This window comes from Biomphalaria glabrata, chromosome 10 (genome assembly GCF_947242115.1).
Source record: "Biomphalaria glabrata chromosome 10, xgBioGlab47.1, whole genome shotgun sequence".
In the NCBI taxonomy this organism is placed as follows: domain Eukaryota; kingdom Metazoa; phylum Mollusca; class Gastropoda; family Planorbidae; genus Biomphalaria; species Biomphalaria glabrata.
The window spans coordinates 13898314-13922006 of NC_074720.1; the positions used below are offsets into that span (position 1 = coordinate 13898314).

The 23693-nt window shown below is 32.3% G+C and overlaps 1 protein-coding gene across 3 annotated transcripts in view; it reads left to right on the forward strand.

Annotated features, from left to right (window-relative positions):
• LOC106057965 (tetratricopeptide repeat protein 17-like) overlaps window positions 1–23693 on the forward strand; it is a 54160-nt gene that overhangs the window by 17941 nt on the left and 12526 nt on the right. The window contains exons 7-21 of one of the 3 annotated variants that reach the window (XM_056044072.1): window positions 2010–2157; window positions 2894–3033; window positions 3221–3387; window positions 4240–4367; window positions 4666–4767; window positions 4911–5041; window positions 5851–6046; window positions 7236–7313; window positions 10087–10311; window positions 11178–11435; window positions 12081–12231; window positions 13202–13231; window positions 16076–16132; window positions 17907–18004; window positions 19947–20048. In XM_056044072.1, the coding sequence (XP_055900047.1) occupies window positions 2010–2157; window positions 2894–3033; window positions 3221–3387; window positions 4240–4367; window positions 4666–4767; window positions 4911–5041; window positions 5851–6046; window positions 7236–7313; window positions 10087–10311; window positions 11178–11435; window positions 12081–12231; window positions 13202–13231; window positions 16076–16132; window positions 17907–18004; window positions 19947–20048 (2011 nt within the window). The remainder of the gene's footprint in view (window positions 1–2009; window positions 2158–2893; window positions 3034–3220; window positions 3388–4239; window positions 4368–4665; window positions 4768–4910; window positions 5042–5850; window positions 6047–7235; window positions 7314–10086; window positions 10312–11177; window positions 11436–12080; window positions 12232–13201; window positions 13232–16075; window positions 16133–17906; window positions 18005–19946; window positions 20049–23693) is intronic. The other 2 variants (XM_056044075.1, XM_056044074.1) reach the window with 2 other exon arrangements.

Sequence of the window (23693 nt, forward strand, 5' to 3'; positions counted from 1 at the left end):
TACTCTAAAGATATTGAAGAGTTGTCGACAATCATCTCAGCCCTCTATTGTTTTATTTTACTGTAATAGCTTTCTTATAGATTATTGAAAACATATTTATGTCAGCTGGCTCCAGCAGAAAATCAATAGTGTGTTGCTGCTGTAAATTATTGATCAAGGCAAAGATATGTTTTTTTTTACAAAGCTTATATTAACTCACTCTGTCTGTCTGGTACAATATTTGTGCATGTTATTTCTCCCACATCCAATCTAGTTTATTAATTATTGGTACTTACTTATTTTGTTTGGTATCGAGCAAGGGAAAGAAATAGTATTTTACAGATGTGGCGGTATAATTTGAATAGTCCATTTATACTTTGTGTAGAGAATTACAGTGTCACTTTAAAAAGTTTGAAACTAACAATAGATAAGTATGAAATGCTCTATTTTTATAAGCACTTCATTGGCACAAATGCCCAGCCCCATCCCCCATCATCCTGCAGGAGATTTGGACTAGGAAGTAAATTATCTTACTCTGAAGGAACATCCGAAACATGTAAAACAAAACAATTGGCTTGAGGAGGCTTGAGCCCTCAAGTCTGAATTCAAGTCTTACAAAAAAAAACATTTTAATAGCTGTTTAGGTAACCTTCCCCCAGATACCACCTTCTTTCTCCCCCTCACCCTTCCCAACTGGTCCAGACTAGCGACAGAGCACGTGGTGTCTGGCAGCGCATGCGTCACCCAGATCGCGACGATCCATGGTGGCGACTGAGGAGGTCAGAGCAGTCAATAATTGCGCAGTGCAGGACGGAACACTGTCCTATTGGGGCATACTTTGCCCGATTCCGCACTAACTTTGACTCCCGATGCTGTCACTGTGGAGAGAGCGTCGAAACAGTGTCGCATGTCTTGTACGAGTGTCCCCAGCTCCGCGAGCTAAGGGGGGACTTGCCTGTGCAGTCACTCGACTTGTATGGTAGCTATGAGGCACTACGCCGGACGGCTAAGTTTCTTGCCAGAGCACTACAGGAGGACTAGTCCTTCCTGCTCTGATTTTTCAATAGGAGTTCATCTCAGGTCCAGACTAGTGATAGGATCATAGCCCATTGAGAAATATTACTAATTGCACAGATTTATTATTGTTAGTCTAGATCTATTACAAATTTAATTACAAGACTGATCCAAACTAATGGACACAATTACACTTAGCATAAGCTTGTTTCTTGTTTCCCACTGTTGTTAAACTCTATATAACTTGATAGTTTGTCAAATTAAACTTATTATAACAGAGTTCCTAGTAATTGTCTCTTGTAATGTTCTCTTTAGTCTGGAATCAAATATATTACCAAAATAAACAAAAATATTAAATCTTATTTTAAAAAATCCATGTCTTCATGATTACAACTCGCATACTTGAAACAATAAAATTAAAATAATAATACATTTCTATAATATTCTATAAAAACATATAACCCATAAAAGATATGCAGTAGAGCTCACTTAGTTACTTACATAGAATATTACAATATATATTACAAACACAAAGAGCAGTCATCTAAAATTCACCCAGTCTCTTCAATTCTCACCTTAGATTAGGTCTGTCTGCATAACCTTCAGAAAGCCTTGGATGTGTTCTAGGCTTATTCTGTACTGAATCATAAACAAATGAAAGCAGGAACATGTAGTTCAGAATTTATTCAATAAAAAAAGAGTAAAGTACCCCTTGCAATATCTAGGGCAGAATATGTAAAGGTCATCTGTTTCTATGTTCGATGGTTAATAAGTGTGTCATGTGGCCAGCACAATGACTAACTACCTTTACTTTCCCCAACTAATGTCAGGTGCCCATTAAAGTTGGTTGGACTCCAGAAAATTTAAAATTCCAGTCTTCACCAAAATTTGAACCCAAGACCCCTGGGTTTGGAAGCCAAGCACTGAACCACTCAGCCACCATGACAATACAATAAGCCACATTTATTTTGTATCAATTCCTAAGCCTAAATACATTTCAATATTTTTTTATGTAGATTGCAGAAAGATGTGGCTCTCATCAGTTTGGCCAACATTCTTCATAGAGCCAGATTCTCAAGTGAAGCAGCCATACTAGTGCATGCAGCTTTGGAGATGTCTAAAGAGCTGAATGTGAATCATTTCACCTTAGGAAATATTTATGCAGTGAGCAGATCATTATCTTTTCTTTCCACTTATAGAGAGTTAGCAGTATCAAAAATGGCTTGCTCAACTGTCGTGTACATTTACATCCTCAGATGCTGTTTAATCGTAACAATTTAACTGTTTTATTTTCTTGCACCTACATAGTTAACCATTCTATTGCAAAGTCCAGCATACTTGGTATTATGATTCATAAGGGTTTCACACTTTTTTTTTGAAAGTCTAATTATAAATTAGGGTTGGTTAAATCTTAATGAGAACTACCTGTATCCAGATGAAGACTTTAAAACTGTGGTATCATTTCTAAAAGGTCTCCAGTGTTATTGGTTCTTGTTCAAAATATATTAAACCTATGGGAAATATTCTTTTGTTCTCAATGCAACTAACATATGGGTTTATAGAAATGGTTGTATATCATTGATGTATGCCATTTAAAATTATTTATTAATTATTATTAAAAGTGCATCTTGTAGCCAGTGACACAAATGTGCCTATTAATACATTGTATGTGCTAATGGCTTCAACAATGTTGTTGGTATCACCCCTAACTGTTTTATCAGCTTATGTGTCTCTGGACTTGATTCTATCTTTTGAAAAGTATTGCCGCCTGCTATGCCCTGTTTGAATTTGCATAATATGTGGTCAAAATAAAGTGTAAAAATTTTATTTTCAAGTTTGGTCCTGCATATGTTATAGAAATTTTATGTTTATGTTTTGTTTTTATTGTTTTATTCTGTAGGTTCTAGGAGAGTATAATAAATCTATCATTTGCTTTGAAAACACTTTAAAAATTCAGCCAGACTTTGAAGCAGCAGCCAAGAGACGTCATGCAGTGCTGTGTCATTCCAAATTGGAATTGGCTCTTGAAGCACAGCATAGGTAATGACTTAATTTTTGTTGAAAAGCTTAGTTGAATTAGCTTATGTTTTTCCCTGCATTGACTATTCTGGGTTGTTGTTGTTGTTTTTATAATGTTTGTTCCCTAGCCAATAATTTATCTCTGAGTTAAATAAGGAATACTATATGGTACTTTTCTAAAGAAATATTTTCTGATTCCTGCTTGCAGATCTCTGCAGAGAACTTTAAAAGATTTGAAAGATTATCAGAGAAAACATGACCTTTTCCAAACTCAAAGTGATAAGCTTTTAGCCGAGCAGGTTCCACACGAGGCGAAGGTCTCCCAGCATTATGCCTATGAGCAGTTGAAGTTGAGGGAAAAAACATCAGAGATGGGTATGTTACCATTGACTTAGTTCATTTGCTTGTCACTATTTGGCATGGAAGTTCTGTTTTATAAATTTATCTTTTAAAGTTAGGAGAAGTCCAATGCAGTAATTACATTTTATTATCGCTTCATCTTAACCTTTTTGCAACTGTTCATATGTTCTATCCCCAACACCTTCATTCTACAGCTTTGTTGATGGTTTGCTTGACTTCTGTTTCTTAACACCCAAGATTCAATTAGAACTTCTTTAAAAATGGTTGCGGCAGTTGTAGATATAGCGTACTTTCTTTCATGTATAGGATCAAACCTTGTTATAGTAAAAAACAAGTCTTGAAAGCTGAGTGCTAAATAGACAGTGCACCAAATTACCACTTTTAACTACCAATTGATAAATTGATAAACGATTTAGATCATTCCCCAAGTTAAATGCCCTTTAAAACTGCTTGATGTCATGTTGTAATCAGTATATAGTATAACAAGGTTTGACTGTACATCTTTGGTGGGATAACTGTCCTGCTCATGTTTGCTTTCTCCTTGTATCTTGTGTATGATAAATGTATAAGTTCACCGTGTATATATAGCATAAAAAAAGTTTACTCTAGACTGAGAATCTATCTGAACAGACTTCTAAAGTAGCCATGAGAACTCATGTTATGTAGAGAATATGAACACACTAGTTGGCTAAAACTTTATGAGAGGTCATTTAGCCCTAGTTTGAACATTTATTTGTACAGCTTTCTTTTCAAATCCATTTTATGATTGCCATACATACTCACTTTGTCTGGACATTTTATGTTAAAACTTGTGGGCGTCTCTAGTATAAAAGTCCATTCAGGATGTAGGGTCTGCCCATTTTACAGGTGAGTTCTGCAGGATGGTAGACAAAGAAGGGAAGCAAGTACTCCTCTGTACCTGGTCCAGGCGCTCACCCACTCTGGACTTCAATTTTGCTTTCCTGGATGAGTCAGAAGATAAAGCTAAAGAAAAGGTTAGTCTCCAGTATTTGTTTTTAAATGAGATTTGCAAAAGCCATAATTAGAGAAAGCTTTAAAATTCTTAATTTCCATTGTACATAACATTAGAAAAAATCATTTCAGTATTAATACATTTTTAAAGTCAATAAGAAAACTAAAATGTCCATTAAATTACTTTCATAATTTTTGTAGAGTTTTGTTTGCTTTAAGGTAAATCAGAAAAAAAAAAGTTTAGAATTCATTTTTTATGTTTTGGTTTAATGGATAATTTCTAATGATTTTATAATATTAGTGTTAAAATATTTGCATCAGAACAAATCAGAAAAACTGGTAGAATCAACTGTTAACCCTAAAAGTCCAGACTATGGTCAGCCAGTGAGAGCACCAATTTACTCCAAGTACAAGAAACATAAGGTAGAGCACTTTGTATTCTTGGTCTAACACTCATTTGGACAACAAAGACATTTAGAGGATTTCATCGAAATTGTTTAGAAGTAGATACAAATGTTTTAAAAATGTGAACGAATGAAAATTTAACACATTTTTTTTTTTCACAGCCATCAGATACAGATGCACATCTTCAGCCAAACTGGCCTCGTAAAGATGAATGTGATTCAATGGTTAAAAAAGTTCCTGACCCCAGAAATCTTACAACAATTTATCTATCTCCAGAAAACAAAGGTTTTGAGTAAGTTGAGTAAATCAAAAGAAAAATGTAAACAAATTTTGCTTTATTGGTCAATATAATTGACTGCCTTAAAGTAAATGAAAATACTGTGGAGTTTTTTCAATATTGTTTTCAAAGTGTTAGCCATAATATTGAACCAGCTTCCTCTGGCATTTTTTTTTGTCACAGATATTTAGCAATGCTATTCTAATTTCCATTGTAAAAGATGTGTATTTTCAAAGAATATGGACTAAAAGGAAATTGAAAAAGGAAGGATAGGAGAGGTTTCAGTCAGCCATTTTTTGTCAGTAGGCACACCCATCCATACAAAGCCAGTTTGTGCCTGTATATGTTATAAAATACCAAATACAGACAAAATGCAACATTAGAATTTCATCAATAGCATTTTGTTGAAGGATTTACTCATGGCTTGTCATGACTGGGTGCATAAAGCTTGAAGCACATGTAAAACTGTTAAAGTTTTATTCAGATTATTAGGAATAGGGCAAAAAGACAAAGAAGAAAACAAACTGAAAAGGAAGAGAAGTAAAATTAAGTGGTTTATGCAAATTCAAATTATCTGGTCTGGATCCATGTATATATTAAATATATTCTTGTTTTAAAAAGTGCTAAAGAATTAGAATTGATAACAATCAAACTTTTTTTTTTCTGTCATCCCTAGTAAATCTTATACCAAACTTAGTAGTAAGGCTCAGCAAGAACAAATTATTTGCTTACTTGAGACTTTTTTTCTTAAAAGCATCTCAAAATTAGAATTAGAACTCATTTGTTCAAAAGAAAAGCTAATTTGTACTGCATACTTTCCTCAGAGTCAAAGAACTTCTGACTTCAGCTCAGGGTCTTGAGCCAGGTGGGGAACATCCTCTGCCCTGGTACCCGCCTGTGTGTGTCCCACTAATGGAGCTAGCTGAAGGTAACCCGACAGTGTATGACCACCTTAAGTCTGTCAGCTATGCTGAGAGGTCAAGGATACCCCTGAAGTATAATGACCTGTCGATGAGAGAGGTACGTTTAGATGGTTTACAGAGTATGATGGGAGACGTGAGTTATCTTAGATTTTTGTAAATGTATTCATGTAAACAAGGAAGTCAAGAAATATATTCCAGTGTCTGTTTATCTATCTGTCTGGTAAAAAGTTTGTACACGTTATTTCTCCCACACCAATTCTCAGATCAAGTTGAAACTTTTCACAATTATTCATTGGCATAGACAAGACATGAATCAATTAAAAAAAAACAATTAGTAAATTAACTACTGGTAATTTATTATTTTGTTTGATTCCAACAAGGGAAATTAATTCTTTAGTATTTGTTGGGTTCCTTTTTATTGCTTGCTTGGCTCATTAGAGGTTTACTTAATAATTACAATAAAAAACAATTAATGCTAAATATAATTCAACTTCAGATCCCTGAATAACAAACAATACTTTAATATCCAATAGAGCACAAATAATACACAATAAATATTAATATTAATAAACAACCACCCATTCTCGGATCAAGTTGAAACTTTAAACAATTATTTATTGTGTCTAAGGAAACATGAATCGATTTAAAAAAGTCAAACAATTAATCGATTAATTATTGGTTCTCAATTATTTTGTGTGATATCAAATAAGGAAAATTATTTCTACATAATTGAAGTGTGAGGTTCTTTCCCTTAGATGAGCTTTGTTTTTTTTTTAAAAGGATTTTTTTAATATTCTGCTTGTTTTTTTTGTTGTTTTTTTTTTGGTTTCTGACTTTTAAACTATACATTTTCCTACATTAAGCTATATACAATTATATGATTTCTGTTATACACTTCTATTGGTGAGTGCAATGGTCCTAAAGAGATTCGACAATGTCAAGTATCCATTTCCACCAAAATAAGGTCACCAGCACAGTATTCCGTACTAATTACTGATAGTTATGAATACCTCATTGATAATATGTATAGCAGGCTGGCGTTAAATGATAAGGAAACTTTGTTTTGACCAACCCTTTTTTTTTCAGTAGTTGACATAGGCTGTCCTAAAGGGGACACTGCAAGGAGAAAATAAAAAGCAAAGTGATAAAACAAAATCAATTGTTTCATAATAAATGTTCTATTTTTTAAAAATAAAGTTTGCAAAGAAATTTCTAAAATCATTCAAATTGGAATAGTATCCGTAGAACTGAAATAAACTGTTGTTCTTTCTCTCTATTTTCATCAGATTTTATTGAGTCTTGTCAATGATGGAGCTGTTACTGAAGAGGAAGTGGGTCAAAGAATACTTACAGCATTAAAGCAGGTACTTATATTTAATTTTTCTTAATTATTTTGTTTTACTAACTATCTACTTTCTAATTGTCATAAGAGTTGAGTCTATGACTCTTAGAACTCCAGGCCTATGGAAACTTGGCTCCATCTGCCTGTCTGGGAAAGATCCAAGCAGATGTAAATTAGTGCTCATATCCCAAAGCACCCATATTAGAAGTGAGGCCAATGGCAGAGCACATCAGGGAAACTCCCTCATATTTCTTCATTGTACCATATCAGCCATGCAGGTGTCTGTCATAAAACAGTCCTTTGAGAATCGGTGTGTGGATTGTGACATGTTTGTTGGGGCTTTTTTCCATCCAGTGTAATGGACTTAGTCCTTAGGCACCTCAACTGGGGTTCTTTTTTGCTTCCCTATTGGCCTAATTGTCTCCTCTAATGACTTTCCACTTGAGCATCACAGTGAGGCTGAGAAACATTGCTCAGGTAATGTTTGAAACTATATTTCTACATTCTAGAGTTCTCACATTTTTTACTTCAGATTCTTATCTGAAACTACACTTCTACATTCATATGAACCAACACACATACCCAAAGAATATAAACAATACATTTTATTTAATAATGAAAATCGTAAAAAATGTTGACCCATCTGTTCATCAATCAATCATCATATCCTTTGACTTTCTAAACAACTGTGTATGTACAGTTTACAAGACTGGGGCATGTCCATTAACACAAAAAAGACAACATATACCATATTCTCACTGTCAACAAAACAACAAACAATAAAATTAACATTAGATAAGGAAGCTTTAGAAAAAAATGACAGCCCTACTTATCTTGGAGTCACCTATGACCCGAGACTAACCTGGAAAAACCAAATAGATAAAACACAGAGTAAAGGCATCCAGAGACTATCCCTCTTGAAAAAATTAGCTGGCACAGATTGGGGAGCAAATCACAACATCCTGAAAAAGACCTATACCAGTTATGTAAGACCTGTACTAGAATATGGTGCCACAGCATGGGGCTCAGCAGCCCAAACCAACCTTAGAAAAATAGACAAGGTTCAAAATATTGGTCTAAGGATAATGACAGGAGCAATCAAAACAACACCCATAAGAGCTATGGAGGAAACCGCTGCCCTGATCTCTCTGGATGAAAGAAGAGAAATAAAAATCCTTTCCCAATTCACAAAATTGGAAACCTTGGAGAGGCACCCACTCAGAACAAAAATCCACAAAACTGGCACAAAAAACCGTCTCAAAAGGACCAATTTCATACAGGAATCTCTAAACCTAAAAAAGAAACACCAACTTGAAAAAATTACTCTGGAATCCTCGATACACTATAATGAATCTCCACCCTGGGACGAAAGCCCTCTTCCTACTATAAGGGACCATATTGAAAACATAAAAAGAAAATCTGATTACAGACCAACAGAGCTCAAGGAAATAGTGAACTGTTTTCTACATACCAATTACCCTAGCAATCAGTGGATCAGAGTTTACACGGATGGCTCATCCCATAAAGCCACCACAAATGGAGGAGCTGGAATACTTATCGAATGGCCAGATGGAGGAAAACTAGAAAAATCCTTTGCAACTGGAGAGCTCTCTGACAGTCACAGAGCAGAAAGGGAAGCACTAGCACTAGCTGCTACCATGCTAGCAAATCATCCAAGTTCCCCTCACAGTCAGATTGTCTTTCTAACAGACGCAAAAACAACCCTCCAAAGCCTGCAAAACTCTGATTCCCCTTATATTAAAAACCTCAGAACAGCACTCACAAAGCTCAACCACAACAGCAAAAAAACTGTCATTCAATGGATACCAGCTCACATACAACTAGCAGGAAATGAGAAGGCTGACACACTCGCCAAGAGTGGGAGAACAAACTCACAAGTAAACTCTGCTCTCTATCCAGAAGAAATGAAGAAATTAATTGTAGATAAAATAAATGAGAAATGGACGAGCTCCCATCCAAATCACAAGAAAGATGATGCTTACTATAAGCTATCCCGACAAGACCAGCGTCTAATCTTTCGACTCAGGACCGGACACAACAGAATGCGACAACACATGTTCCGGAAGCTCAAAATTGGAACCAGTGAAATCTGCCCATGTGGAGTATCACCAGAAAATGCCGACCACGTCCTCCAAAACTGCTCTCTCTACCAAGAGGCCCGTATAAGACATTGGCCCCAAATCACCCCAATAGAAAGAAAACTATATGGAGAGCTCCCTGATTTGGAAACCACTGCGCAGTTCATCTCATGTATTGGTCTAGTCATATGAACACTCCAACATAACAATGAGAACGATGAAGAAGAAGAAGAAGTTTACAAGGCAATGCTAACAAACATTGACCAAACATTGACCAGTGCACATAGAGATTTGAAAAAGGGAAATTTATTAAAGAATTCTAGAATCATACAAAATTAAATTGAATTATATTGAAGTCAGGATCTCTTGCTTCCCACTTTATGTATTACTATAGCACCATCAAGTTCCAAAGGTATTGTTACTTACATGTTGAGATTGTTGTTTTCTTTATGCTAGCAACCATGAGAAACATGGTTATACTGAGACTAATTCTTCATTGATGAGAATAATAGTTGTATTCAAGCTGCTAAATCTAGTGTTACAAGTAATGACACAGAATCATGTGCTCTTATAAATAAGTCACCTTTTTAAATAAATTTTCTTGTCATCTCATTGTAAAGTAATAGATTGATTTCTTCCTTCTTAGTGTGGAGTTCATTTCAAAAATATTTTTTTTCTCTCTTTCCTCTACTCTAGAATATTGGTCCCCAGTGGATATTGTATAATTTGGCTGGCCTCTACTGGCGGATCATTGGCAACAACTACCATGGCATTGAGTGCATCCGTAGGTCAATATATCTTTGTCCCCAGCAGTACAAGGATGTTCCTTTGGTTAATCTGGCCAACATCCTATATCGTTATGGGCGCTACGATGATGCCATTATAATCATGAGAGATGCTTTGGACATTAACGATGCTGAAGTGAGTGAAAAAACTTGTATGATTTACTCTGTTTTTGCTATTATGTTAGCATATATAATTCACTTATCAATAGAGCAACCAACAATTGCTCACAACATGTTCACTACATGTTAGAATACAAACCATCATTCAACACAAATATATGTAGAAGTGAGAATATTACAGTGACTTTTTTCATACAAACTTTAGGACATAATAAGAAGTCATGGTTTAGTGTGTCTCAACTGTAACAAAAATTCTTAAGTCAAATGTTTTCACTAGCAGTGAGGTTTTAAAAAAAACAAAAAAAAAAGTTTGTAAACATGGTATTATTATTTTACCTACTTAATGAACTGCATTAGACATGGTAGAATTTCGTTCAAGTTCTGTTCTAAGTTTCCTGCAAGTCTGGGAGATGGTTAACCATTGATTTGGTTAACCATTGATTGGTGGAAGTCTAAAGCATTGTTGCTCATTTTTTTTGGCCCTAATTAACTCTTTAAGCTTTAAGCATTAAATAAGTATTTTACATTGTATAAAAATTTGTGAGAATGGAATAGTGGGGTTGTTTAGTTATTTTCAGAAACTATGTCTGATGACCCAAATTTCACTGTGTTGCCAAAGATAATTGTGTAAATGAAGAAGTAACAGAATTATTCTTTATGAATTAAGCTAATTTTAATCAACAAGTTGAAATTATGAAAAGATTGAACACACACTATAAACACACAATATATCTCAATTAGAATAATATAGTAGACTTAATATCTTGTTTACACATTAGTTTTGAGAAGCTATGATAAATTTCCCATAGTACTAAAAATAGCAGAGAAAGTTAAAATAACATAACACTAAGTATAGTTATATCTCACTATTGCTTATTCTAGCCCTCTACTCATTTCTTTTTGGGCCACTTGCTCTGGGCTACCCGCAATTATACTGGTGCTACCCACCACTACCATGAGGCTCTGGCTGCTGACCCCAGTTACCAAGGAGCTCTAGATGCTGTGAGAGCCATGAAGTGCTACCTCAAGTACCATCATGCAGCTCAGAGTGCAGCCCCGCAAGAGTCTCCAGCCAATGGACAGGGAAACAATTGTCAACCGAAACCATCAGAAACAGAGAGCAGGGTCATATGTAAAACTGTAAGCCACTTCTTCTTTTCCAATATTAGTGTTTTTCAATTTGAAACAGTAAATTGACTTTAAAAAAATGTCTGCATAAGTTGTAATTATTAGTTTGTTTCATAAAGGAGAGATTTTCATACATGGTGGGAAAGCTATAAATAGCAGTTTTTTTGGTGTACATAATAAAGTGTTGATATTTTTTAAAAGATGTATGCACATTTTTTTAAATGTCTGGGAATCTATTTAAAGTGTAAGTTTTCATCTTCCTCTTGTTCTAACCATAACTTTACAGCTTTTTACTAATGAGTCTAGCCTGTGTGATGGACAAAAATAGCAGGTTCTTCATAGCTTTGCAATATATGATGTTAATTCGACTAGGTTGGGGAGGTAATAGGGGCTGTTTGAGGTGTCAGAATTTGAGACTTTTCAAAGAGCAGTTTGATAGTTGACAGCTGAAGCAGTGACTTTAGCGAGGCTCATTTGTGGAGTTAAATCTATTTAGATAGAAGTGTCAAATTGTAAATCTACTAGTAGTGTATATTCTTTTTTTTTATAAAAATCAAATTTTTCATTCAACTATTTTTTCCATTTAATTTTGTTTTTCATAATGCATTTATTTTTTCCTTTTGCTTTTTTTTTTTTTAACTCCAAACCTATTTGAAGGAAAACAATGAAGAGAAATGTATTATTGAGACTCGTTCACGTAACAGAATTGCTGATTGTAATGGGCAATGTACTCAGACATGTACTATTACTCCTGTCAAGGTTGATGGCTGCAGCAGTAGCAATGAACTTAACCTGGAGAACTCGATAAGTATGCTATTTTTATTTGAGGACTTTTTTTTTTTTCAATATTCTCTGTATTTTTTGGAGAGAGCTAATTTAATGGATCTCATTCACTTGAAACTGCAGTCTTCATCTAAGTCATTGAAGATAATCTCATGTTTTGTTGCTTGACTAGAAACAAGAGTCTTTTATTTGTTTAGTCAGAAAGTTGTCCATTTTTTGCAATATTGGAGTAAGTTATTCTAAATTCTTTGAATTGAGGAGAGAGGAGCCTTTAGATTTGTGCATCCCAAACAAAAAAAGTGGCTAAAGTGTTGTGAAACAACTGTAAACATTCTCTGTACGACTAATGTAAACAGAATGAAATAAAACTATTGATGACTTTCTGCTATCTCATCCAAGATTTTATTAGCTAACCTGATAGCTCAGTGCATGCGACTGACCTCATTTTCTTCTTGCTTTCTCCTATTTATCCTTAACAGTTTAATAATCTGTTTAATTATTGGCACATAAAATTTATAACCATTTGTTTGTTTTTTAAGTTAACATTTTACTATTAGATTTTAATTATTAATGCACATGATTTTTTAACTAGCAAGTTTCTTTAATTTTAATTTCTGTTCTTAATGTAATGTTTCTAAAGAACATGAATTCTATAAATCAGTTGATGATTGTAGTTTAAAACTTAAAAAATAAATACAGATACAAAAATGTTCATATTATTCATTGAATTTTTTCATTGTGATTTTTACCAAAATCCAGACCTAGTTTCCAACATTGACGATCCTTTATTATAGCTTTATCTTGCTAGTTGCATTACATTTTTACATTTCTCTACTTTGATTAGTCTAAACATGAGATGTTTTGTATGTGTGTTTGTATTTGTTGTTTTTTTTGGAGAAAGCTAATAACAAGAGTCTCCAGTCTGTTTTGTATTGTTAATGCATTTTTCATCTTTCCCAGGTAATTATATGCATTTAACTTTGAACTCTTTACAGAGAAGACTATGTGTGGGTGCAAGCTGAAAAGTAAATACTGTCAAAAATAAAAAAATATTTTCAGAATATTTAAAAAAAAAAAGAACTTGAAAACATTTTCTAATTATTGCATTGCTAATTTAGCATTCTTGTTTCTGTTTTTAAAAAAAAGCATGTTTAGCAAAAAAACAGAAGTTCATATGGAAGCTTATATAGTCATTATATTTGTTTTCATCTTCGCATCTGAAGTTTACACATGTGTAACATATTTGTGTTGAGATGTTACCTATTTTTGTTCAATAGTATTTAATTGTTATAGTTGTTTTCTTTATTATTCTAGACACTGGACACCATTTCAAGAAAACTTTTGTTAGATGTCTTTGAAGACATATTTATCTATGTTATATTTGTACAATACCACTAACTGACTGACATATGTATCAAAAGATCTCAGCATTTGCCAAACGGATTCGCATGAAAATTCATACACAGATTTCTTTCACCTCTTGCTATGCTATGATGTGGTTTGGACAGATTTGCAGCCTGAACACTACAATTCCAGAAAAAAACTTTGTATTTTATTTTCGGTATTTCCCTAAAAGGCTGCATTCTATATACAAAGCATACATAGAAATAGCACACACGTTCCATATTTTAAAGCAAATTCTTTCTTTTTTTCTCTAAGTCAACTTATTTTTAAAATGCCTTATTTCATTTCCACTTTTAGACGCAGTCTAAAAAAAACAACTAATCCTAATAGCATCAAAAAGATTGATCTAGAGTCTTATTTCTTTTTTTTTTTCAAGAGAGAGCAAGGAATGATACTTTGTTGCTCTGTCATTTCTCTACATTTAAATGGGGTCAGATAAACAATTACAATGAATAAAAATCAAATTGATATTTTCTTTTATTTAGAAGATATAATGCCAAAATAAATGTAAATGGGAACGGGAATGGGGCATTCAATGGGAGTTCCATTAGGAAAATTATTTTAATTATCTGTAGTAAAAAAAAAAAAAAACTTGAGAACTTTTTTATGACTTTAGTCTTTGTAAACCAGAAGTTAGTGTTGACTGCATTCTTTACGTCATGCCATGTTTATAGTGGTTGTCAAAATATGTAAGGTCTCCCTATGACACTTGAAAATGAATTTAGAATATTGTCGCTGCAATAATAAAGTTGTTTTTCTTTTCAGAGTTTGACTTCTAATTGTTAGTGGTTTGTAATTGGGGGAAGACAAGAGGTTGGGCGTTGTGGCTGAACTATATAATTGTTAATGTCGCCTGATTGGACTTTTAATTTCTTTTTATGTTTCCTTCATTTTGTATACATGCTTATGCTTTATTTGTCTGGATTAACATTATTAGTTTGGCTTGCTTAATTAACTAAATACTTAATGAAAAGTGGCATGCTTGAAATAAAAACCTAATTTGAATGCAGGTATAGCCAGTTGGAATAGACTGAAATTTGATTTAATTTGGCAAGTGGTGAATAGAGTAAACCCTCATAGCATTCAACACTTTAGAATGGAAATAAAGTTTTTAAAAAGTAAAGTACCATTTTCAGACCTCTATTGGGCAGATGATGTAAAGGTTGTCTGTTTCTATGGCTTATATATAACTATTTAAAAAAGACATGTCTAAGATACAACAATTTTTACATTTGAAAGAATCATTTGTTTTTACTCATAGTTATACATAAAGGCATTTGAATATACAGTAAAGTACATACAGACAGACTAGAGATATTTTCATTATTTTTTTCTGTCCTAAAAAACTTTGAATAATATCCCTTATAATTGGAATAGTAATTTATAACCCTAGACTTACTATAATAAAAATGAAGTTAAAATAGATTTTATGGGTTATGTTAATATCACTATAACAAGATTTAATGTAGAAATATAAAATTTAGATCTTATGTTATTATCTTTGATGTGAAACTCTTGATAGTTTGATTTGATTCAAGTATCAATAAAAGATTACATCAATATTTTGTTATTTAATTTTTTTGAAGTCCATGTCTCAAATAATAAAGGAAAATGAAATTCTCATGTTTGGTTTTCTGAAAATGTAAACAGCTTTTGTGAAGACTTGTGTCTGATCGATTGTATTATTTATTATTTTCACCCCATTTTTTTTTTAAATCTTCTGTTGGGATATTGGTATTTGGCCTTAGCTTCTATCAAAACATTTAGACTTTAGTTGACTTTTGATTCTTTAGTATATGCATTGTTAAATTGTTATCTGACATACACATGGTTGCCAACTGTGGAACAGACTGAATATTATTTTTTTTTATTAATGAAATGTATTTTTAAAAAAAAAAAAAAAAAAAAAAAAAAAACAGCTATTAAAATTTTTATGTAAGTATGAAATGAAACTTGTTATCAATAATATTTTGGTCGTACACCTTGGCAACCGTGAACCTTGATAGATATCATGACATTGGTAATACACTATGAAAATGTGAATAATATAAAGAAATATTTAATTACTGAATAATTACATCAAGACCCCCTTTCTCTTGAATTAATATTATGGCTTTACATATGTCTATTAATTTTATTTTGAATGTTGAATACTGCTTTAGCTTAGTGCCATCTCTGAAGACATAACAGTGACATGCACATTTAGTGATCTTAGACAATACCTTAAATTTGATTCCATCTTCTACAAAATATATAATAAATCAAATTGATGGGTTAAATGAAATTATACCTTTCATTGGTTGATATTTTATTGTCTAAAAAGTAAGCGTTTTGTACATTTTATATTAAATTTATACCATAACATTATAAACAATCTCTTTATTTCAAATGTTAAACAGTCTTGGTTAACATTTCTTAACGTTAACATATTTTTTAATTTCATACTTTTCTTTTGTTCCAACCAGGCTATTGTTCAGGCAAAGGAGTCAAGCAATTCTCGTCTGAACAAGATGAAATGTTATGTAAGTCTTGATACAATATCATGGTCTTCCCCTCCCCTTTATTGATTCATACACTACTGCTAACTTCATACAAGTGCTCAATGCTTTACAACTAAACCTGCTGGCCAGTGAGGATTTCTCATCCTGTTGCTACATATATACACCAGTTCTTGAAAGAATATTTGCTGATGGTACATTATGCTTCTAAGATAAAATATATTTTTCTGGTGGGAAGGAAATATAGTAGCTTCTTATATTAGGCACAGCTCATCGAGCTCTCCTTTAAGAAACACGTCGCTTTTTTTGTTTATAATTAATTAGTTTTTATCTTTGGAGCTAAAAACGATGTTTCTGGACAGTGCATGTCCAATTTTAGATAAGTTCCTGTATTTTTGTTCCACTTTTCCAAAGCAGAGGGCAGTTTTTTAGATTCTCGGTAACCAAGTATGTAAAGCTATTGTTTTAACCTCCCCCGGCAATTCATACCCATATAAGGGATTAAGGCTATTTTATTAGCCTGTTTGATCGTAGGCTGATGGATATATCAAAAAAAGGTTCCAAACATCTTTAGAAAGACATTTCAATCACATTTATTCCGTAAGCTGTTAAATAAAATTAAAAAAGGAGGTGTTTCAACATTAATAATGAATTTAACTTATTCTCCTATAGTGCACAAGGCAAAATCGTAATAAGAAATATTACTGGGATTAATAAATCTATGATTTTTTCAATGCATAAACGTGACCTAGATAGAGATATATATAATATATCATTTATGAATGAAAGAAAAAGTGTGGGCTGCTAATTTGAAGCTAGAGACCATGCCCACTGCAGGTGATCACGCCAGGCGAGCGCTGGTGGTGAGGAGAGGTATACATTAAGCGTGTAGTGTCACAACCTATCATACAGGCAGTGGAGGGAAGGGGGAGAGAGTCATGAAAAGAATTATAAGCATCTATGGGAGGGAGGGGATGTTAAGGTGTAACAAAACAAACATCCAAATTATGAAAAGAAGAGGGTCCTTGGATGGGAAATAAAAAGAAAGAGAGAATACATATGTAGCCTAGTTGAAAATATCATGTTTATTAAATTATGATAATTAATTTTTAGATCTATAATTTATAGAGATTTATTTCTGTCTGTTTCTACACATAGATTATATAGGTAGGCATATATAAATAAATAAACTATAAATGATATATATATATGTAATATATAGGCCTATATATATATATATATATATATTTTATATATATATATATAAATATATGTATATATATATATTATATATATATAGAGAGAGAGTGAGAGAGAGAGAGAGGCAATATACTATAAATACATATTGGAGAAGTGAATCTACTTCTTTTAATACAATCTAAATAATTTTTAATTAACAGATATCATTTATTAGCAATAATATAGTGGTGTTTCTTAATGGTGCTCGATGTGCGCTAAAGGAGAAAGCACAAAAACTGCGTTTATTATAGGAGCATGAAGTGACCTGATTTATTTTAAAATAAAATCTTGACTATGAGTGGTAATTCAAAGAAACTGAGCTATTTTTATAGTCCTTTAGTTGCAGAATAAGAATCTGCTTTCAGTTTTTTTGTAAGTTAAACCATCACCAAATAAAAAAATAAAATAAAAATTTGACCTAGTTCCAGAATATGGTGTGCCTAATATAAGAATCTACTACATAAGAACTGTAAAATTTACTCAAGGGAATTTTGTGATGGTGGATATTTTGATTTTTTTCCTTTTCTCTTTATTTTGATTTTTTTTTTCTGCTCTTTAGTTTCTACCGACTTTACCAGCAAACTTGATGAAGTCAGCCAGTATTATGAGAAGAAAGGTCTTTGTGAAGGGGATGAATGCAGTCATCTAAGAGTGCAGGTCAGCTTTGATCAAATTAGTTTTGTTTTAAACTAACAATGATTTTTGTTAAATAAAATTTCTCTTAATTTTAATAATATATAAACTTGCTTACACATCTTTTCCGAAGATAAGAAGACATAGCTTTTAGATTTAGTCAACCAAACTGTATGTTATGTCTAACAGGTTTTAAAAGTTAATAAAGTATTTTAAAATATACTGTATTCAAGTAAGTAGAATAGTAAATTAATAAAAAGAATAAAATATAATTTTTTTAAAATTGGTTTTAAAACCATTTAGAATAATCTGATTCTAATAAACCAGTAAAACAGAAGTTATTATCTAGCTTTTGAAAAGACCACACCAATGGCCTTAAGGTTTTTAACTGGGGTTTCAGAAAGACCCCTATCTCATCCCTTTAGGCATCTCTGAATTAGCCAAAGCTCAAAATATATAACAATTCTGTATGTTTTGTCTTTTTGACTCTCACATTAATATCTTTTCTAACTGGACAGGTTGTCATAGTTTAGATTTATATCTATGTTCATCAAGGTCTACATTCTAAGCTAAAGAATCTGGAGTAGAAACATTTTTATTCTTGCCTTGTTTTATCTTAGATCTAAATCTGTGAATTTGGTTTTAATCAATAAACAATTAACAAAAAAAAACTGTCAGCAATATTCAGACTTTTTTTTTCAAACCTTGCTAAATCAAAGTGGAAAGAAGCTAATATGAAACAGGAATTTATAGACCATATTCAGTCACTAGATTAAAAAATAAGATATCAATTTCACAACCCTTGTTGAAATATTATATTAGCTCAGAGAAGGAATTCATACAATTGATATTGACTTATTGAAGAACAAAAACACTTTGTACTTGTGTAAATTTAGGCTGTGGTCATATAAAGTCACTTGACTTAAATCACATTGTTCCAGTATCAAAACAAAGCATAATTCAAGTAAATTTATTCAATAGTTACAATATAAAATTTTCCCCAAAACTTCATGTTTTGCTATCCTCCTCTCAGCACATGGGAAAAGTGCCCTTAACAACACAAATGTTGAAAACAATAATATTGCCTCAGTTCTGATAAATAATGTCAAAATGAACTGAGTAGCAGTTTTATAATTATAAGATGTAATAGAAATTTTAATTTTCGAGATTTTTTGGTATTACATCAACTTATTTTAACATATTTTATGAGATGAGAACATATAACATCTTACTGTTTCTGATTCATCAGTACACCTTGGTTTTTCTAATGGGGATTTTTTTAGTCTACCTGTGCCCCAATTTAACTTTTTGGTGTTTTATATTCAACTTGAAAGTGTTTAAATTGACAAGACATGCTGGTCATCTTGGAATGTAGTAACACTTCAGTCTCACCCTCAAAAGCATAAAGATAGTAGGACAATGGTGAGATGTATTTACCTTTGCTGAGCTATAGACATTGATAAGGATGAAATGGTGGTTCTCAGCCTTGAGAGATTTGAGGTATACACATTGATTACAAAGGCAGACTAGAAAGTGAAAGGAGATTTAACATTGGAGGTGTCACAGTTTAAAAAATTTAAAAAAGTAGAAGAAATAGCATTTTAGTTATCCTGTGTCCTGCAAGACTTGATAGTAATAGTAATAAGCTATATCTAAATTAACATTATAGTATATAGTACATCTCAATTGACAAATATGTATATTGTACAACAAAATTGACATAAAGAGAGATAGTGTGTATCTACATGGATTTGAATATTGATAATTTGAATTGACATGAATATGGTACATCTACATGACATGGGCTTGGTGATTATTGAAGCCCCAGCCTTGAGATGTCAAAATTTAACTGAATACAAATGATGTAAATAATATGATTGCACAATAGTCCCAAATTTGTCCATCACTTAGCTGTAAGGTGCTCTCAATCTTTTTTTGTTTGGTGTCCTGCCTCTCCTCCACACAGTGCCTCCTCCCCATGACTACACACTCTGGTCTTATAGCTCATGTTATCACACCGCCAAAACTGTTTGTGCGACCAGTTGCTTACCACGCTGCCCAGTGTCCGGTACGATGTTTTCATTGAATTTTGTTCTCTTTTGATATTCTTTTTTTTTAGTTTGGGATTGCTGCATCCATTGTAGGTTGTTATTTATTTTAGTAGTTGTATCCATACCTTATATGTCTACATGTCGTTTAGGAGATTTGGTTTCTGTTTTATCATTTAACTAATTTAATTAATTACTGCACGCACATGAGACCAGCTAAATAGCATTTTAGAGGTCATGTCTGTGTGTCTTCACCATAACCTTACACCAGCATTTTTCAAACTGTCCAGCTGGGGGTAAGACGCTCATTTCAATTAATTTTTAAGGGGCCAAAAAAAAAATGTGTATTTCAATTGTGGTTATCAATGCATGTCTAAATATTAGTCAAGTAAAAATGACATTATTCCCAAAAGTTTAAAAATAAATTATTTAAGTAAGAGACATCATTGCTAATAAGGACCTTTTAAAAGGTCTCTTCAACAATATGGAATTAAAAGCATTTACAAATGTCTGTGCTAACATGATTCTTGTTTACTTTCTTGCCTCAGTGGCTGAGTGGTTAAGCGCTTGGCATACAAATCTGGGGTCCTGTATTTGAATCTCGGCAAAGACTGGAATTTTGAATCTTGGGATTTTTAGGGCGCCCCTGAGTCCACTCAACTCTAACGGGTACCTGACTTAAGTTTGGGAAAGAAAAAGCTGTTGGTCATTGTGCTGGCCACGTGATACTCTTCTCATTGGCCAAAGAAACTGATGACCTTAAAATCATCTTCTTTATAGATCACAAGGTTTGAAAGGGAAACTTGTGTCAGAATTGTCAAAATTCTTTTGACTTGTACATCGTTATGTTGACAACTTTTGTGTAACTGAAAGCAGCAAGACATCTTACTTAACGTGAAGATAATCTTATGAAGATCACATCTGTTACAGATGTACATTCTCTATATATGTGCGTGGAATGTCCCGTGCAAATAGTATTTTGCAATGCTGCCTCCTATAGTAGACTTTGACCTGTGACTTTTTTTTACTAGGATGAATTGTACATTCTGATTGCAACCCTTTTTCTTCAAACATGCACTCTTGACACTGAGAGAAATAAGTCTTATAGATGCCAGGAACATGAATTTCTGAAGTCTGGTTAAAGCTGTATGCTCCTCCTCCTGGCTGAATGGAGAGTAAACACTATTTTTGAAAATAAATAAATAAAATATCAAACATAGAGTAAATATTTATGCAAAATAAAACATGAAAATTGTGTAATAATTATCTGTCTTTAAGTTTCTTTTCTTTTTTATTACATTCTTGAAACCATCCTGGACCTCACTTTGGGAGCCTACAGTGCTCCTGCAGGTCCCTAACTGGCTAATGGGTGCGAGAAATTTATTATTTTCATTTACATGGCCCCACCAGTATAAGTTTGAGAAACACTGCCTTACACATAAATTGAAATAAAGTTTTGAATTATCATTTTAAATATCAGAATATAACTATTCATAAGAGTAGTCATTGAAAACTTCAGAACGTGTTATTGACAATAATTTACTGTCAATTAATAAGATATATATAAAGTTCATTTCAAGTTCTCACAATAAGAAGAGTTCCATTGGTTGTTGGCAATTTAAAAAAAAATTCAATTTGACCAAATACAGTTTTGTTTAACTAAGAAGGTTTTAAAATTTTGAATCTGTCAAAACTTTGATATTTTACAATGACTGTTAGGATATGAGAGATAACCTTTGTAGCAATGTCTGTAATGTTCATTTCCAGTACATCCATATGGTTTTCATTGCAACTTCACTGCACACAATACTGAACCTAACCTAATATTGTTGTGCAATTAATCATGTAGCCAGTAGGTGTAGTCTCCCCTTTGTTGTTATCTTTGCATCATATGGAGTTCCCCTTGTGTCACCAGTTATTTAGCAGACATGTAGTTAACCTTTTAGTTGGATGCTCTTATGTTTTGTTTTTTTTTAAAGAAATAGAAACTGATCACTTTCAATTCAACCAGAAGAGCAAATTTTTACTTAACATGCAGTTTATCTATCTATCAGCATCATGCATGGACACAATATATTGAATACAAAAAGAATGATTTCATTGATCAAAATTAAATGGTCATACCAGAAAAATTAGTATGTAAGGTACCTGAAAATATCTGATTTGCATATTTGGATGATTTTTTTTTTGGTTTTTATTAAGCAATAGTAAATATCCATTGAATTGCTTAATTTAATCAGCACTTAATTTAAAAGGTGATAGAATCATTTACTTTTATTAGAAAGATTAATATATGTCCTTAAAAAAAGATTTAAATTTCAATGTCCTGGCTTTATATATTCCTTAGAATTTAAACTACTAGATTTACATTACATAGCATGTCACATCTTGTTTTTAACATTGCTTCTTAATTGCATTCAGTACATTCAAATTTGAGTGTATTGCTTGTCTATTTATTTTCCATGCCCTGGGCTTAAACTGAGCTCGGAAACAACAGCTAGATGTGATGTGAATCATAAATTGTTTTTCTTTTAGATTTGTTATTAATAAGCTTATTTATCTGTGTTGTTATTTTTATTTTTAAGATGTTGATCTGTCAAAAATTAAATGTAGAAATCCCTTTAAATTTATAAAAATGAACATCTATCATTTAAAAAACTTACTCCATTATGAAAAAAAGAAGTGTGCAGTTCAGTTTTGTTGGTCTGATTGTTCCATTTGTTTTAAATATTGTACTGTTCATAGTGAAGTGATTATTAATTAATGTAGAATTGTACCAGCCTAAAATTACTTAATACTAGACATAAGAAAATTGATTAGGTTTTTAACAGTTTCTAATACATAGCAATCTTGTGCAACCCAACATCTTAACCATTGAGTGTACACATTGTAGGACAGATAATACACATTGAAGCACAAGTAATACACATTATAAGACAAGTAGTACACATTGAAGCACAAGTAATACACATTATAAGACAAGTAGTACACATTGAAGCACAAGTAATACACATTATAAGACAAGTAGTACACATTGAAGCACAAGTAATACACATTATAAGACAAGTAGTACACATTGAAGCACAAGTAATACACATTATAAGACAAGTAGTACACATTGAAGCACAAGTAATACACATTATAAGACAAGTAGTACACATTGAAGCACAAGTAATACACATTATAAGACAAGTAGTACACATTGAAGCACAAGTAATTTTGTTTATGATTAAGTTCAATGAACTGAAAGCTACAATTCTAATTTGGTATTGTTTTTTTTTTTAAGGTTTTGCATCCTCAAAAATAATGAATATTGATTGCATCCTCAAAAATAATGAACATTAATTGCATCCTCAAAAATTAATGACTATTCTAGCTGCACTGAGATTATTTTGTCCCAGTAGTTTTGTCTTGTAGCCCAGTAGTTTCATAACCTTCAGTTCTCACGGAAACTTGGACAGCCTCACTGTCAAAATGAATTTACTTCACATTTGAATGCTTGTTTTTTGTTGTTTGTTTGTTTGTTGTTTTTTGTTTCAATTATTAACATTTAAATATGCAAACGAGAAATATTTTCTTATTGTGTGTATTTAATTACCAATATTCTTTTAAAAAAAAAATGATTAAAATATTGAAAATAAACTGTAATTTTTAATGTGTATTAA